Here is a 16,881-nt window from a genome sequence, read left to right as displayed (position 1 = left end):
CAAAAGATTGGACACCTATGATTAAATAAGCAGAAAAAAATGCCTCCAAGCAATAAACTCCACACTTCTGGCTGAACTGGAAGTTGCAGAAGCTCCATTCAAAGACATTCCTGAACTTAATAACACGGTGATAGATTAGAACGAAGACAGAGGTAGCAAACATATTAAATGTATGAAAACAAAGCATTAAAACAAATAACGCATAGCCAATAATACTGAAACACAACTAAGGCACATGTATAAGCAGCTACTGTCTGTGGCACTAAAAAGAAACTCTGGAAAAGTCTGCAAAGTTTAGTGGAATCATCCACAAAAAAAAATTTCGAAAAGAATACAGTTCAAGTGTGTAGAAAAAAAATGTCTTACAGAAGTAATGAAATTGATCACTAAGATCACTGCTATACTTCTTGCTTCTGCATAGTAGAATATTATCAAGTATGATAAGTAGAGTATTATCATGTATGCAAGTCACTCCAAAAGTTATGCTTTCTATTTATTTCCATGGAAACTACAACCAATACAAAGAGCACCACAACACCATTTGATAGAGAAAATTCTCAGCTACAAACTGCTCTTTCTCAACACAGTCACCACCACTCATTATGCATTCACCCCAGCAATGAACAAGAGCCATCATGCTCTTGTACGTATTGTACCCATCTGCATGGCTGTCTGGAATGTGGCCTGTCCTTCACATCACTGTCACCACTGCTGAATTGCACCACCCACATCTCACTGTGCTCACATCCACTGTTTGGTCTCCATAAATGTTCAGCGAGTGTCATCAATCCCCACTACCATACCACAAACATCCATCTCTGATGTTATGAATCAACACAATAAAATAAGAGGCACTACTTTCAGATCAGCCCTCGTACTTCCTATTTTCTGTAGTTTAACTCAAAAAGTAATTTGATTGCTTTAAAAATTATAGTTTCACTCAGAGTCTAGTCTACACCAGTAAAGCACAATTACTTTGACAATTGGTGAGCTCTTTTGCAGTACTTAAAATATTAATTGCATCACTTATCGCAGTGTTGCAGTAAAATAAGGATGTGAAAAAAGAATAAATTAATAAAAAGAATAATTTGATCATACTAATATGTACATAAGTTTTGTTACAAGGACCATCCCTGAAAAACAAATTTTAACATCTTGCCTTTTCTGCTGGACGAGTATGGAAGTTTTCACTTTTATTTCTGGGGGTAATCTGAACAAAAGAACAGCAAGAAGTGGAAAACAAAGAATGGAATGGCTGCTGAGATGCTCTTCAGAGGTACTTAAAAAGATACTACTGTTCTAACTAACACTACAAGAGCCACAATAACCAGCCCTTAAGAACTGTTTATGTTCTCTTACGTTATTCTACAATTTATCTTTACTGCCAAGATGAAGCACTGCTTCAGTTTTGGAAGGCCCTTCTACCTAATATTTGTTAACAACTTAAAAAAAAAGAAAGACTGCATTGAACATTATCATTAAGCATATTCATACAATATCTGTTTAATAATGCTATAACAGGTATATACATAGGTTATATTTCAGTATAAGAAGTAGGGCTCCATTTTATGTACTGTGAGAAGACCTAATTTCTGCTACTTATGCTTGCCTTACATAACTTTTTAAATCCTTAATAAGAGAGAAACACCTGACTTCATACATGTATAATTTTTATTTCAGATGAAAGTGCAATTGTCTTCAGCACTCTTTATTTTGTCATTCTAGCATAATTTCTATTATTTTTATTGTAGCAATGTTTTTCTGCCTTTTGTTTCAATGAAGAAGGTAAATAAAAAATACTGCCCAGAAATAACATTTCTGGGGACCAAGCAGACAATATTGTTATTTAAAAGGATACTGCCTCAGGTAATGAAACAAGATGTCCAACAGAGGGCGATAGAGACCATAAACTATCTGATTTAAAAATAAATACATACATTATGTGGCATTAAGGAAAAGCTGCCTATTACAAATATTGGAATAATCTTCATTACTCGAGAAACATTTTCAGTTAGCTGTAATTGCAGACAGCTTCTCAGAAAAAAGATTCTCTTATGCACAACAGTTCAAAGCTTAAATTAGTTCGCTACCCTTCAGCTACATCTGTATTTACACAACAGTGTATAAAATCCATGTTAAATGAAAAAGCATATATTTATTTTAAATTATCTTGAGCAACTGGGATACAAAAATCTCAGAGACCCAAGAGACAGGAAATATATGCAATAATACTCATGTTTGTATGAGATTAATTCAGCCTTAAATCATACGGAATAAGAGATTTGCTATATGGCACAAAGGGAACAAGATTATAAATTTCAGTGCAGATCAATCTATCTTGAAATGTGAGGTAGTTTTAAGAGGAAGAATGAAGAACATCTCATAAGACATTCCAAATGCACTGAAGCCTAGGATTCCTATTCTCAGGAGCATGCTAAGGGAAGGTCTTACTGCTGTTTACACCTAATGATATCATTAGATCTACACCTAATAAATCATATGAAGCCAGATCCTTTTCAGAAGTATGCAGTGCTAGGTTGGCAGACCAAGTTTACCTGTCACAATACAGGGAACTTCAGTCAAATATGAAGAAAAAAGATTTCACTATGATAATGTTCTAACACTGAAATTTCAGCCTGGAAAAGGCCATGATAGCTATCTCACACAGCCAGCCCTGTTCTGAGTAGAACATTGAGCCACATGACTCCCACACGTCCCCTCTGACATGAATTATTCGATGATCAAATAAATACCAAGTTACATATTCAGAGTAAGCATTTATAACCTACTATTTATTTGCATACAGCTTTGGGAAGTGGCACTCAATACCAGCAATGGTCAATTTTCAAAATGCACAACACTATTTCCCACTAGGTTCCCCTTCCTTTCTATACCAAACTACCAGTACAAATGTATCAGTACATGCTTTTGTATTCGCACAGTAGGAGAACACCTGGTATACTACATCTATTTTTCACTTTTCCAAGTCATAGATCAGAAGAGTAATTAAAATATTGGCAATTACAGAATTGCTTTGAGATCATGTGACTCCTTAACAGCTTCACACAGATTTATCACCTACAAAGGAAATTCAAATGTATGGCTTTGTGTGCACTGCAAAGAACCAGAGATCAGAAACATGCATAGTATTGTCCAAATGTGCACAAGCAAGAGGAATCTGGACATGCAGAAAAAAAAGGCTGCAGTCATAAGAGAATTCCACTAGCAAATCAACCATTTAATCCAAACTTCACCTTTCACAATTAGAGCCCATGAATCACTTCTGACCTGCTTCAGTTTCTTTTGCCAACAAATATCATTCAAGTGTCAAACGCTACTTGCTGATTATTTATGTCATACTTGCTTTCACTAATCTTACTTCATCAAAGGTTACAAATAAACATTTTGTTCAAAAATATTTAAGACTGCTACCATCTTGTAGAAAAAGCAGAGTATACTTGTGCATTACAAAGAGAACGTAGAGAGCAGGCTGCAAAAAGTCCTTCCAAATCCTTGAAAAATTGCCATTCTTTTCTATTTTTCTAAGAGAACATCACTGCTGAGTAAATGGACACCAGTAAGGTATGAATCTTAAAAATAGCAAACATGGGCCAAGTAGAAAAATAACACCAGCTAAAACACAATCAAAATAATGTTTTTTTCAGTTACCTTTTTATGTCACAGACTGAAAAAAATACCTCCACACTGAAGTTTAAACAGAGGAAGATACTACATTTCTCTCTTATTTAAGTTTCCAGTGGTTTTGTTCTGATTCTTCCACAGAATCTCATCTATAGAAAGCTAAATAAGTCACCTTAATAGCAGCCAGAACGCCTTCTGAATCTTGCCTTTCAGCATTCCACAGTTTGCTCCCGGTAGACAGACAAATTAGATATGGAAATAAAACATGTAATAATGTAAGCTAGCGATTCTCATATCTGCTAAAAAATAAAAAGCTGAAGACACCATTTCACAGGTAAAGTTGTATCAACCTCTGATAGAATTTAAGTATCTATAGGCAACTTTGGCACAGACAGCCAACCTGCTGCCAATAATAACCGTACCTTGCACTGCCCTGCCACGCAGATCGAAGTTCCGTTTTGGTCACACGGTGTCCCATCTATCACCTTTTCAGCTTGTCTCACATAGAATCGGTAGCCTATAGCACGGCAGTTCAGCTCACACTTCTGACTTCCCTTCACTGTAGAAAAAGACAAAACAAAACAAAACAAAAAAAAAACAAAAAAAAAACAACAAAAAAAACACCTTGTTAGGAAGACCACAGCAGTAATGTTAACAAAGAAAACTACATTAAACTACACTATGGTTTGTAAGAATGCAATGTGAATGTCTATATCAAATGAATGCTGAACAAGAAAGCAACTCCAAGGTAAGCATTTGCACATACTTAATGGAAAGTCAAACAGTATCTCAGCTTTTAATGACAGATATGTTTTTAAGTGACCAAAAGTATTTTAAACTTTTAGAAAAAACTTTCCAAATTCAGTCTTCTCACAGCATAGTGACACATTTTGATGCTTCATAACTCCAAAATGTTGGCAAGATTACACTGTCATCAGAAAGACATGTCTCAGATTAGGCTCACATACTCACTAACTGGTCAGTTCACCTACAATACACTATTTTTAGTAATAATAAATGCTTTAAAAATATAGGTGAAAATTTAAAAAAAATCCAAAGGGTTTTTTCCACTTGTGCTTTATCCCAGCAGGTGGCTGAGCACCACACAGTCGTTCACTCACTCCCTTCCTTCCCAGTGGGATGGGGGAGAGAACAGCAAAAAAAAAAAAAAACAAACAAACCAAAAAACTTGTGGGTTGAGATAAAACTATTTATTAAGACAGAGAAAAGGAAAAGAATAATAAGTTCTGACAATATATAGATATACATGTGTATATATAAAACAAGTGATGCACAAGCAATTGCTCAGTACTCCCCAGCAGATGCCCAGCTGGCATCCCTGAACAGCAGAATAAAGAGATGAGAGAACTCTTACACTCATCAAAAGTCCTTCTGCATGATGCCATATGCTATGGAATATCCCTTTGGCCAATTTATGACAGCTGTCCCAATTCCATTCCCTTCCAGCTCTTTGGGCCCTTCAGTGAGAATGGCCTTGGCTCCGTACAACACTGCTTAGCAGCAACTATAAATATTCATGTGTTATCAGTGTTGTTTTCCTCCTGGAACCAAACCATAGCATCACACCACACACTCTGAAGAAGCTCCATCCCAGCTGAAACTAAGACACCTCTACACTTTAAAAAGCTTAAAATATATAATTGTAGAATCATAGAAACACAGAATGGTTTGGATTGGAGGGGACCTTTAAGATCACCTAGTTGTACCCCCCTGCTATAGTCAGGAACACCTCCCTCTAGCCCAGGTTGCTCACAGCCCCATCCTGCCTGGCCTTGAAGGCTTCCAGAGAGGGAGCATCCATAATCTCATTGGGAACCTGTTCGAGTCTCTCACTACCCTCACAGTAAAGAATTTCTTCCTAATATCTCGTTTAAACCTACCCTCTTCCAGTTCAAAACCATTTCCCCTTGTCCTGTTGCCACATACCCTTATAAAAAGTCCCTCTCCAGCTTTTCTTTAGGCCCCTTCAGGGATTGCAAGGCCACTGTAAGGTATCCTTGGAGCTCTCTCAGCCTGTCCTCAGAGGAGAGGTGCTCCAGCCCTCTGATCATCTCTGTGGCCTGTCAAGGCCACACAAAAGACTGCTTCCTGGTCATTAAGCTGAGACTTATCTCTCTCTCATTGCCCTTGGCTTGAAAAATCTTCAGATAAAGCATTTTTCAACTCTTGACCTGGACTTTCCTATCTGTCTCCTTCAGACAAAGGATTTCTCAACCCTTGACCAGGACGTGTCCATCAGTGCTCCTCAGCAAGCTTTGAGACAATGGTGCAAAAGAATGATCTCTTACACCACCCCGTGACTGAAAGGTTGCTTAAAACGGGATCCACGATGGTGAGAAAAAGATAGCAAGAGTAAGGGTAAGGGAAGGATCGGGCAGGGAATCAAATGTTTCATTTTCCAGGCTTGGTTATAAATGTTGCCCTGATCGGACTTGTCCTCAGTTGAAGTAGTTACAATGTAAATTGAGGATTCAACACCTTGGATAAAACATGGAACCATACAAGAATCAAACAGAAGAGTTGCAATAGCACACAACATCAACTCGCCACAGGCACCAACCTGAGATTCTTCAGGAGCGGTAACATGAACATTACGTGATGAACAGAAGGGAGAAAAGTGACAATCACACATTTAACAGTAACCATACATTTAACAATAACAAATAAATAAATATAACAAATAGAGATACAACACTACCACTCACAATAACATAAAACTAGTACTAGTACTATTGCAACCAAAATACAAAATGTAATCAAGAGGTACATTCAGCATTCTAGTGTGATCAAATTTTCAATCTTTCTGTCACAAAGCACAAATAATAAGTGTAAAAGAATAATCTCTTACATGGCCCTCCTCTGGACCTGCTCCTACAGCTCCCTGTCCTTCTTGTGTTGGGGGTCACAGAACAGGACACAGTACTGCAGGTGGGATCTCACGAGAGCAGAGTAGAGAGGCAAAGTCACCCCCTCCACCTGCTGGTCATGCATCTTTTGATGCAACCCAGGATATGGTTGGCCTTCTGGGCTATAAGTGCATGTTACTGTACAAAACCTCATGAAATCTCATCCCAAATAAAACCTCCAGACCTCGCAAGAGCCAGAAGGAAACCAGACCACAGAACACTGAGTGAGAAGAACAGAGAAGACAAGACACAGTCTTCTCATGTAATGTTCTATTACTCAAAGTGATCAGCCTAACACACCACGTATCTTACACTGTCAAGTTCATTAATACATCTGTAGTCATTCTACTTCAAATCATCAGTCATGTTAAAGTTGTATACATTTAATTACTCCTATTTGACAACTGAAACAACAATACCTTCAGTTTCTTTCCAACTAAGAATCACAGTGGCAATGAAGTACAAACAGAATTATTTCAACAACAAAATCTTCCCTGTTGACATAATCAAAGAACAAAAATTCCACCAACTTCACAAACCTTCAACTCATATCCTACTGCATAACTGAAATCCACTGCAATTTCACAACATCAAAGGAAACATTCTACACCTCAGTTAGCTGCTAACGCACAGTATTCCCAGGATGTTCCACTTGACTCATAGTATATTTCTGAATCTTCATGCATGAGTGTCCAACATTTCAGCTTGCCTGTTCTGTATTGAGTGAGGAGGAATTGTCCTGGGTCATATATATTATACATACTATAGTTAATGTGTATAACTAGCACAACTTTTTATTTATTTATTAAAACATGAGGGAAAAAAGCAGGCAACAAAACCACAAAACTAGCAGGTTGGATGTGTATGATCTAAAGTATAACATCTGACCAAAATAAATACATGCAATAATTTCACATTCATGTTTAACATCTATCTTCTGTGAAAGAAATGAACTCATAGCTCAACTTCAATAACATCCTACTGGGATACTGGAATAGTGCAGGCCAATTTTGAATTTTGAATCTCATCTGCATGATGAAAAATACATTTAACTTTACCTGCCACTCATGTATTTCATCAATTGTGTCTCACAATTTTTTGTTAAAATCCTTAAATAGCTCTACTGATCTGAAATGAGGTCAATCACCAGTTCGCTTTCCTTTCTTGCAAATGCTGTGCTCAACTAGGCAATTTTTCTACTGACTATTCTGTTAAGACAGATTCACTATCATATCATCCTAAGGACTTCACTTAGTTCTTAAATAAAACAAAATTTTTAAAAAGTGAGATCTTTCCTGCAGTTCAATTCCCAAGTATAACAGTTTTTATGATAAACATTATGACATTATAACATTTATGAGTAACATTATCAGCTCAGACACCTCACACAAAACTACTTTCTAAATTCTCAACTGAACGTAATCCAATTTCAATATCCTTTCCAACTGAAATCATTGTCCTTTTCTGTCTCTGAAAGTGCCCTATTTTTATAACCTCCACATTATACATTTTCTTATTTTTCCTTTCTCTAAAACCAAACTAGAAACCAGCGTTTCTTAAATGTCTGTATATTTTATGTTGATTTCCTTTAGTTCAAGTATTCTGAAGCCTCACATTCTTTTCCTCTTCCTCCTCCTAATATCTCTTGTTTGGTTTTGACCCTTTAAAATACTTATTCTGTAAGTTCTCAGTTTCCCTGCTAGACTCAGAAAAGGAAAAAGTTAAATAAATTATGTGTTGAATCATCCCATTTTTCCCTGGACTTCCCTCTTTCTTTTTGCTGTGTAAGCCTACTATATTGCTAAAGTAGTGTATAAATAACAGTAATCATGCTGAGCTCACTTGCTTTCAGCAGTCAAAATAAATAAATAAATAAATAAAATAAACCCTAAACAAAGAGTCTCTACCTTCAACATTCAAAATTAAGATTCTCTTGATGAGAAAGTGAAAGGCACTGTCTTGGTCAGACATATACCAAATACTACCTTTAGAGACAATGTTCCCAGATTTCAAAGATTGAAAAAACCTTTTGACTGCCTAAGAGCCTAAGTGAATAGCTCCTTCTGAATGACAGGTATCTTCCATTAGGATCTGTAAAAGTGTGGTGTATTTACTATGCATAAATCACAAAAGAACAAACGTAGTTGAGAACTCCCTTGCAAAACAAGAGACCAAAGTAGTAAAAAGTACTCTAGTACCAATTAACTTTCCATGTATCTTGACACTTCTCCTACCCAGTCTTTTGCCACAACTGTTGTGTTTTTAATTCCACGTCAAACTACACTGTTGGCTTGGCAATTGGACAAAAAACATTGATTAAACAATGAGCTGTGAAGCGATTGATTCCACACAGGCAATGTGTTTCAGTACTGTCATATGATCCCAGTCTTTACAAAAGCATCTATCTGACCTCAGGGAATAAACTAAGGCTACAAGCTGAAGGCCTGCCAAGGCAGCTGGCAGCAAGAGGCATTACCCAAAAATGAGCTCTTTTAAAAGGCATAACACAGTTACTAAGACAATTCACTATACAGGTACTGTTTCACATGTCCCTCTAATGTTATTTGCTTCTCATGCCTATCTTAACACAACCAAGTCGTTGTGGAAATTCTCACCGTATTGATTTAAACTACTTTATTAAACAGTCGACTTGGATGAAATACAATGCTACTGTGAGGAGTCTGCCAGAAATATTCATTATTGACTTAACTCAAGGAGAATAATACTTCAGCAAGCAAGCCTGCTAACATGCAATATCTGGTTTTTACTTTACATATTGAAAACATAATCTAAGCCTAAAAACTTGCTATGCTTCTCATAATAGCCTTGTCACACGGGCTGTGAGTACACCAGGGCTATCCTGGTGCCAGACTGGGAGCCCTTCTCAAGGCTTGTGTTGGAAATCACCTCCTCCATACAAGCAGTCACAACCAGGTAGCAACATGCTTCATTTCCTCTAAGCAGGCTGCTTACATGCCAATTTGAGTGTACAGGTTTGAGCAGAAAAATTCAACTGCACCCCATCCCAGTATTTTCCAAATGGCAGTGCTGGGTTCTGTATATTCCCACACCATAACCAACAGCTGGTGCTCTATCTTAGGCTGCTGTGGTGGTTTTGTGGTGAGGCCTCTTTGCTGACCTGAGCAGCAGCACGCATCGGGAAGCTCTGAGCTGACATGGTGACCTGAGGGAGCAGCCATGGCGCCATTTTGTGCCTCCGTGTGGAGCCAGGCTGCAGCAGCCCACAGGAGGGAACACAAGCCAGAACACAGCTTTCCTTATGGAGGAAAAGTATAGGACAGGACATTTACCCAAAAGGGACAGTAAGGGAACACGCGCTGCAACTGAAACCCCTCGTTGAGTCGGGCTCGCCCTGTGGCCAGCTGCACATCAAGGGAGAGAAATCCGCTGTCCCCCCGCCAGAGGCGCAGTCCGGCCCTCAGGGGGCGCCTCGTGCCAGGACACGGGCGGGAAGAGCCACAGAACAAAAACAAAACAAAACAAAAAGCCAGGAAATCATGTGCAAATCAGAACACTGCACTTCGTTAGTAAGCTAACGAAAGAAATCTAGAATTGTGCACAACTGCACACTGGCTGCCCCTATGTAGTTTCTCCTCTCTGTTTCAGCTCCTGAGGTGGCAGGCTGCTTGGAACACACACCATGACTCACTGCACGCATGTTAAATCTGTCAATGCCAGCTGTAGGTGCAACGGGAGCAAATGGCAAAACAAAGAACTGTCACGTTCCACATGCTGTGAGGTAGTGACTGGAATGTACAAACTCTCACTGATGGACCCTCAGTCCAAATCTTGATTTAATGTGAGATCCAGACTCCCTGTTGTTATCTATGTGGCAGTACTAGCTCTCTGTGAAACATTACTAAATGCTTTTACCGTTTGTCAATTTTTGTAAGTTTGCCTAAAGATCTAAAACTAGTTAATAACAAGCTCTGCAACATAAGAAACATGCCTTGAGGTGCCCAAAGAGAAGTTGCATGCACACTCTTGGCAAGGAAATATCACATTCACATTAATATTACATTATGGGATTAAGTAAATTTACATTAGTCTTCATTCTATATGCACACTGCCTTGTAAAGTCAACTTCAGTGCATCTCCATAACCGAGCCAAGATGCACTCATCCAGGAGGTGTCAGAATCGATTGTTCCAGGAACAAATTGTCTCTACACAGCTCGGTAATTTTCAGGGCCTAGCATGCCATAGGCTGTAATCAGTGCTTACTCACAATAAAAGTTATGAATCTGCTTCACAGGAAGTTTAATGGGGCAGAGCCAGCACTGGAAAAGCTTTTCAGAGATTTGCTCGCCTGCCCACGTAACATTAATTTTACTCTATCAGTGTCTTGGGATTTCAACAATGGGCCTGCAGGTTGGGTTCAGGCTGACTGACACCACTGACTATCCCATGGCAGTCTGCAGGGCAGAGGAGGAAGACCTATAATGCCAGGAGAGCCTGGCAAGTCTCTGGCTGCTGTATTAACTGTACTCATCAGTAAACTTATTCGTAAGTCTACAGCCTGAAGTCACCCAAATAAAGCAATGGTTTCTTCCATTCAGAAGACATAATTTAATACATGCTGTATCTAAGGCAGAACTTACAGTTTTGTGAAACCAAAGTTTCTGTTTGAAGGTTTTACTTACATGTAGGTACATACGTACAGGAAAACAAACACAAGTCCAATACACTACTAGCAGAAGCATAGGCTTTTTATATACTGTTAGGACTGACGGCTACATTGCAGGCTTAAAGGGGTGCACCATATCAGACATAGACCTTAACACGACGATTCCATACTAAAAAGCACTCATTAGTGCTTGCCTGCTGCACACAGAGCAGATGACAGGTATTACTGTTATACAAAATACAGGCAACAACGTTAATGCTGCTTTCTATACAGAGAAGGAAAAAAATGTGCAAGCTTAGTCATCAGTCATGGAATATTACTTCGAGTTTTGCAGTTTAACAATGGAGGTTTTATCAGGTCAATAACATGAAACTGAACTAAAAGTTTTTGGAAGTGGCCCGAAAGAATAATGTTTCTTACAGCACAGATACCTGTTGCCTGATTTCTAAATAATCACATTTGTTTTTCCCAACAGAAAGACTACTGTGGCATGATACGTTTACTTAAGTCTCTTTTGATACTTTCTCCTGGTCAGGTTTGGGAACATCTTTTGACAATAACCAGAAGGAGATGTGTTTATTTTTTACTTTGCTCCTTTCAGTTTTGTTAACTGTTAGCTCAGTTATAAACTTTTAATACTCTGGCTCTGATGTTTTGTTTTCTTTTTATCTTCAAAAAAATTGTTTTCCATTCTTCACTCTAAGGGACAAAATTTTTTTACTTCCACTTTTCTTCTCTTCATGTAATATAGTAGTTTATTACTTCAACTGGTCTCAATAACTTGATATGTATATAAAAATCAACCTTCAGCAAGGCTTGAATAGTAATACATATATATATATGCATCCAACCTTTTATAAAAAGATCGCAGCTATATTTCAACAAATATGAGAAATCAAAGAAGGAAGGTATTCAAACAAACTCTTTGTCTTTACCTGGACAGAGCAGAGTTTGTTCTACTCCCAGATCCACTAAGTCCTATGTGAAATAGTCATGAGGAACTTTGAGACACGTCATATATAGGACATTGCCCTTAATGCGAAATATTGTGGCCAGCACACAGCTGAACCTTACAAAGATTTTTAAGATCAATGAGGCAAGGAAAAATCTCTTCTCTACAACACAGGGAAGCACAGAGAGCTGTCAGGATGACAGCCTCTGAGCTCTGGTACTTCAGCAGCTGTCCAGGATCTATCCAGGCAGGCAGATGTGGGCTGACCAGTAGAGATCTCATGATAACCTCATTACTGGCTCCTTCCAGCAGGGTGCTCTGTGTTCTGCAACAAACACATGGGCAGACAGGCTCCCTGCACTCTGTTGAGAATTTACAGTTTTGTGAGATACTAGGCTGGGGAAAGGTTCTGGCTGCTAAGCAAAAATGAATACTGAAAATGGGCCACTCTCTGTAACTCACTGAATGTAACAGGAGTCTATCTATCAATTCCAATGAGGTTGAACTGTCTTGAACAACCCGTCCTGAAGATTATGGGACCAATTTATTATTTTAATTACTTAACAAAGTCTATCTTACCACTAGAGCATATTTTCCACCACCAATTGCTTGCTAGTTGCATTGGCTTGTGAAAATCTTTATTTTACTAACTAGGTGAAACCTTAAATGGCTCTGTAACTAAATAAAAAAAAGGTACAGAAAATAAAGTTTTATTTATAATACGTGGGTCCTAAAATATTGATGCACATCATTTTGACTTATATATCCTCTCTAAAAATACTGTACTTGTCCAAGCTTTCTGATCAATAAATGAATATTATGCATACCATTGTTGTTTCAACTCCTTTGCAATGGAATTTCAGAAGCCTAAGTAACTGAAGGAACTCAAGTATCTTGCCAGCTTTCCCATGATGCCTCTTCCCTCTCTTTCCATTTGTGTTTGTGTCTTTCTGACTGGCTCTGATTTTTCACAATCTTTTCCTTAAATTTAGTGTTTTTGGCAATAAGCAATTTGCAAACATGATCGTTTACACTAGTTTTTCTGGTTTCTCAATTCCTCCCAGATCCCAGTGTCATTAAAAAACTATTAGTGATGTCTTACAGATTTGCTGTCATCCATTAAAAAATAGCTGGAAAGCTGATCATTATTCCCCAATGAAATTAATAGAAACCAACCGGAAATAAGTCATTCATAAAAAAAGACACACAGAAGTCTCTCTTGACTAGTTGGACATCTGGAAACCAGCAACAGGTATAAATTTGATGTGCCTTTATGAAATCTTTTTTTTTTTTTTTTTTTCCCTGACTGCCTAAAAATGTGCCTTAGCATAGTATGAATGTTTGCCCTGGGTCACCCTGTAAAAGGAGAAAAGTGTAGGTATCTGGAAGTTGTGATGTTTAATAAAAGCTGCTGAAATGCCCACAATGAGCTCAGTCATCTCTGCCATCTTGAATTACTTCTAAAAAAAGCAGAAATCCAAAGAGCTGCCTTAACAACCTAAAGAGCTTTTTTTTTCTTTTTTACAGCATTCAGAAATAGCGATAACTCATAGAAGGAGGGGGTTTTGCACAGTAACAATAACATAATTGCTTTCTGACATAAACACCAAGCATTTATAACTGCAAATGGCAGGGAACTGTTATCAGAATACATTACACTACTGCTCTGGTTACAGCTTTTATAAACATTGGGGAAATCTTACTAATAACATTACTGAGTCATAATGAAACAAAGCATCTATAAACCACTGTGCCTGCCACAAATCACTGCATACTCCAAGATGGCCAATTCTTCCCAGGTAGGGCTATCTCTATGTCCTCACATTGCTGTAGAATTCTAGTTAAAGGCTTTAGGAAGCTTTCACCATTTTTTTAGTTAAAATAATTTTATTCAATCAGTGCTCAAAACAGAGTTTTGCATTTCTGTTTTAAATAAACACATAAACATTTGTTTACCAAAACTGTAAGATTTTTGCTGGCTGTAAAGAATATAAACCAAAACCTTAGATGTCAATGTGCTATTGGCCCCAGTTCAGCAAAGCACTGACTAGGTTTGTGTGAGTACCTGGGCAGTAACTACTGCTGGTCCAGTGGAACTGCCACAAATTGGATGTTCAACTGCAGCTCAGGGCCAGTAGTCCTTTAAATAACACAACTAGGCATTGTTGTTGCTTCTGCAGGCATCAGCTTTTAGAAAATAATACCAAATGCAACACGCTAAAGTTAAAACAAGCAAACTACAACAAAGAACCTAGTAAGGACTATTTTCACGTCTGCCAGAATTCGGAGTACAATTGTCAACCATGCAAGTCTTGGCCACTGGATGTCTCCACTGCTCCGTGCAAACAGAGACTAAAGCACTTCTCTGGCAGTGAAAAAAGGCATCTATATTTACAAGCTAACCACTTAACCTTGCACACAGTGCTCAACAGCCACACAGACTTATACTCTCTGGCCTTCAGTGCACCCAGAAGATGACAGTTTTATGTAGAATTCACGTCTGGTGAAGCTCTGAATAACAGTTGAAAAAAAAAATCAGGTAAGTAGAAGAAATACAGAGAGCAGCAGCTTGAACTCAACAGTTTTTGCTTCCCTTTATATCCAGAAAGAACTAATATTGTATCAGTAAAACCCTCATAAGATGATTAACAAAAAGCACATGTTCTTCTAAAGGGCAGTGAAAAAAATCCCCTCAATATACTCTTTGGTGGCATAGCAGGCTAATTCATGTAAATTGGACTAAATCAACTATTTAGTAATCATATGGGCTGACATCCTTCAAAAACTGTTTACAGCAGAGAGACTTACTTGGATTTCAAGGACGATGTCTTCTCTTGCAGGGATATGATACAGGATTCATTACAAATAAAATGAAAAGATTTAGAGAATGTATTATCAAAACCCAAACTAAGGACAGGGAGGAAAAAAATCCAACAAAACAACATACACCAGAAAGTGCTCTATCTCACGAAATGCCAACTGTTTCCTGAGGGAAGCTGAGAGTAGCTGTCCCAGCTGCTAGGAGCTTGGCATTTTCTGAAAGCAGCTTGATGCTGCTTTCTGCAAGTCCTTAAAATTTACAAGACTTAAATATTGGCATTTGATTACCTAGGAATCTTACTGATCTCTAAAATCTGAGGTTGAATCCACATCTGTATTCTGAAACAAAATTCTCTCCATCAGCAAGCAAGTAGCCCCCAAAATTTCCAAAATAGAAACATAAAAAAGTGCTGCAGAAAATCAATCGTTTGGCAATGCTAGTAAATGTAACTTCAAATCCTGCCTTCAGACTTTCCCAAGAGTTCTTTGGCATTTCTATTAAAATCATTTCTATTAAATAAGGTCTTCATGTCACACTTCAGAGTAATAAGTGCAAATGGTAGACAGGTAGGCAAGGAGATTCAAGTTTGGGCTTGTGAAGCCCGTAGCAACATTCCACACAAAAGCTTTCAGTCATGGATTACGGGAATATATTTATGCTTATGAAGTTAAATATCTTAGAAGTCTCTCTACTATTAAAACATGAACTCTGTATTTGAACAGTAACATAAGTAATGCTTTTCATTAACCTGAAAAGACTGTGAATATATCATCCAGATCTCTAGTATCTACTAGCATTCCTAACAAGGATACGGAGAATACCTTACTAATATCTGTGACCCAGTGAAGTCTTCACGTAAGTTAGAGATTTGCTTTTTCAACAAGTTCCTCCTCGATGAAGTGCATCCTTTCTTCAATTTGAAGATAAGAATTTACCTAATGGCAAAACCTGACAGCAGTGGAAGGAGGGAACATGGAATTCTGCTTTGTTGCTGTCAAGCTCCTGTACAGAATGAGCCAGCTCTCACTGAAAGCGACCTAACAATTTTGTTAAAGATGAATTTTTTTCTGTCACTAGTTGCAAAAAATGATCATATGATTTTCCAATATATATAATTCCAAAAGTAATGCCTTCTATTTTATTATGTTGGCCAACAGTATCACAGTTGGATGTTGGTGGCATGGCAGCAGAGCTTGAACCTTCCCACCAATATTCCATTACATGCTGCTGCTGTGTAACAGACAGCAGAGGAGCAGTCTGACAGAACGGTGTCTGCCATGGAAGTGTGGACGAAGTGAAGGGGTGGGAGTGAATTCTTCCATACAGAAACAATTGCATCCACTGACACTCACTGATGCTTGTTAAACATTTATGAAGACCAAGCAGTGGATGTGAGCACATGAGATGATGGGCAGTGCATTTCAGCTGTGCTGACAGTGAAGCATCTCCAGTGGTGCAGATTTTTATGTGTGGTATGTGGGCTCTTGTTCACTGTTTAGTTACTCTGTTAAGGAGCCATAGATACCCGCTGGTCCTTAACAAAACGTGCTATTCTTATCACTAAACAATTATGCTATTTTATCAGTCAACATTCTGTAATTTAATGAAAGTATAAGTATGTACAATTGAATGCATTTTCAGCTTATAATACAGGTGAGCTATTTTCCTCTTCCTGTACACTGGCTGCTCCACAAGTGACTAAAAGTACTGCAGCACAGACTGCCAGTAAGCATTCATGCCAGAGTGCAAGCATCCATGCAAGGGCTGGGATTTCCATCTTCAAAGCTAAGAACAGAAGCCCAAACTTGTGCTAAATATGTTTATTTATCATATTCATCTATTTTTACAGTTGCATCTATTTCTATACATCTTACATACTATCCTTAACACATG

At 38.1% G+C, this 16,881-nt stretch overlaps 1 protein-coding gene across 4 annotated transcripts in view; it reads right to left on the bottom strand.

Moving 5' to 3' along the window:
• Positions 1–16,881, bottom strand: part of THSD4 (thrombospondin type 1 domain containing 4) — a 275,436-nt gene that overhangs the window by 149,256 nt on the left and 109,299 nt on the right. For all 4 annotated transcript variants that reach the window (XM_085233984.1, XM_085233985.1, XM_085233986.1 and 1 more), the window contains exon 7: positions 4,065–4,201. In XM_085233984.1, the coding sequence (XP_085090110.1) occupies positions 4,065–4,201 (137 nt within the window). The remainder of the gene's footprint in view (positions 1–4,064; positions 4,202–16,881) is intronic.

The sequence above is a fragment of the Meleagris gallopavo genome, chromosome 12 (assembly GCF_905368555.1).
Source record: "Meleagris gallopavo chromosome 12, MGAL_WU_HG_1.1, whole genome shotgun sequence".
NCBI classification, from domain to species: Eukaryota; Metazoa; Chordata; class Aves; order Galliformes; family Phasianidae; genus Meleagris; species Meleagris gallopavo.
The sequence above is the reverse complement of the archived record's forward strand: the minus strand, read 5'-3'. Positions and strand labels throughout refer to the sequence as shown.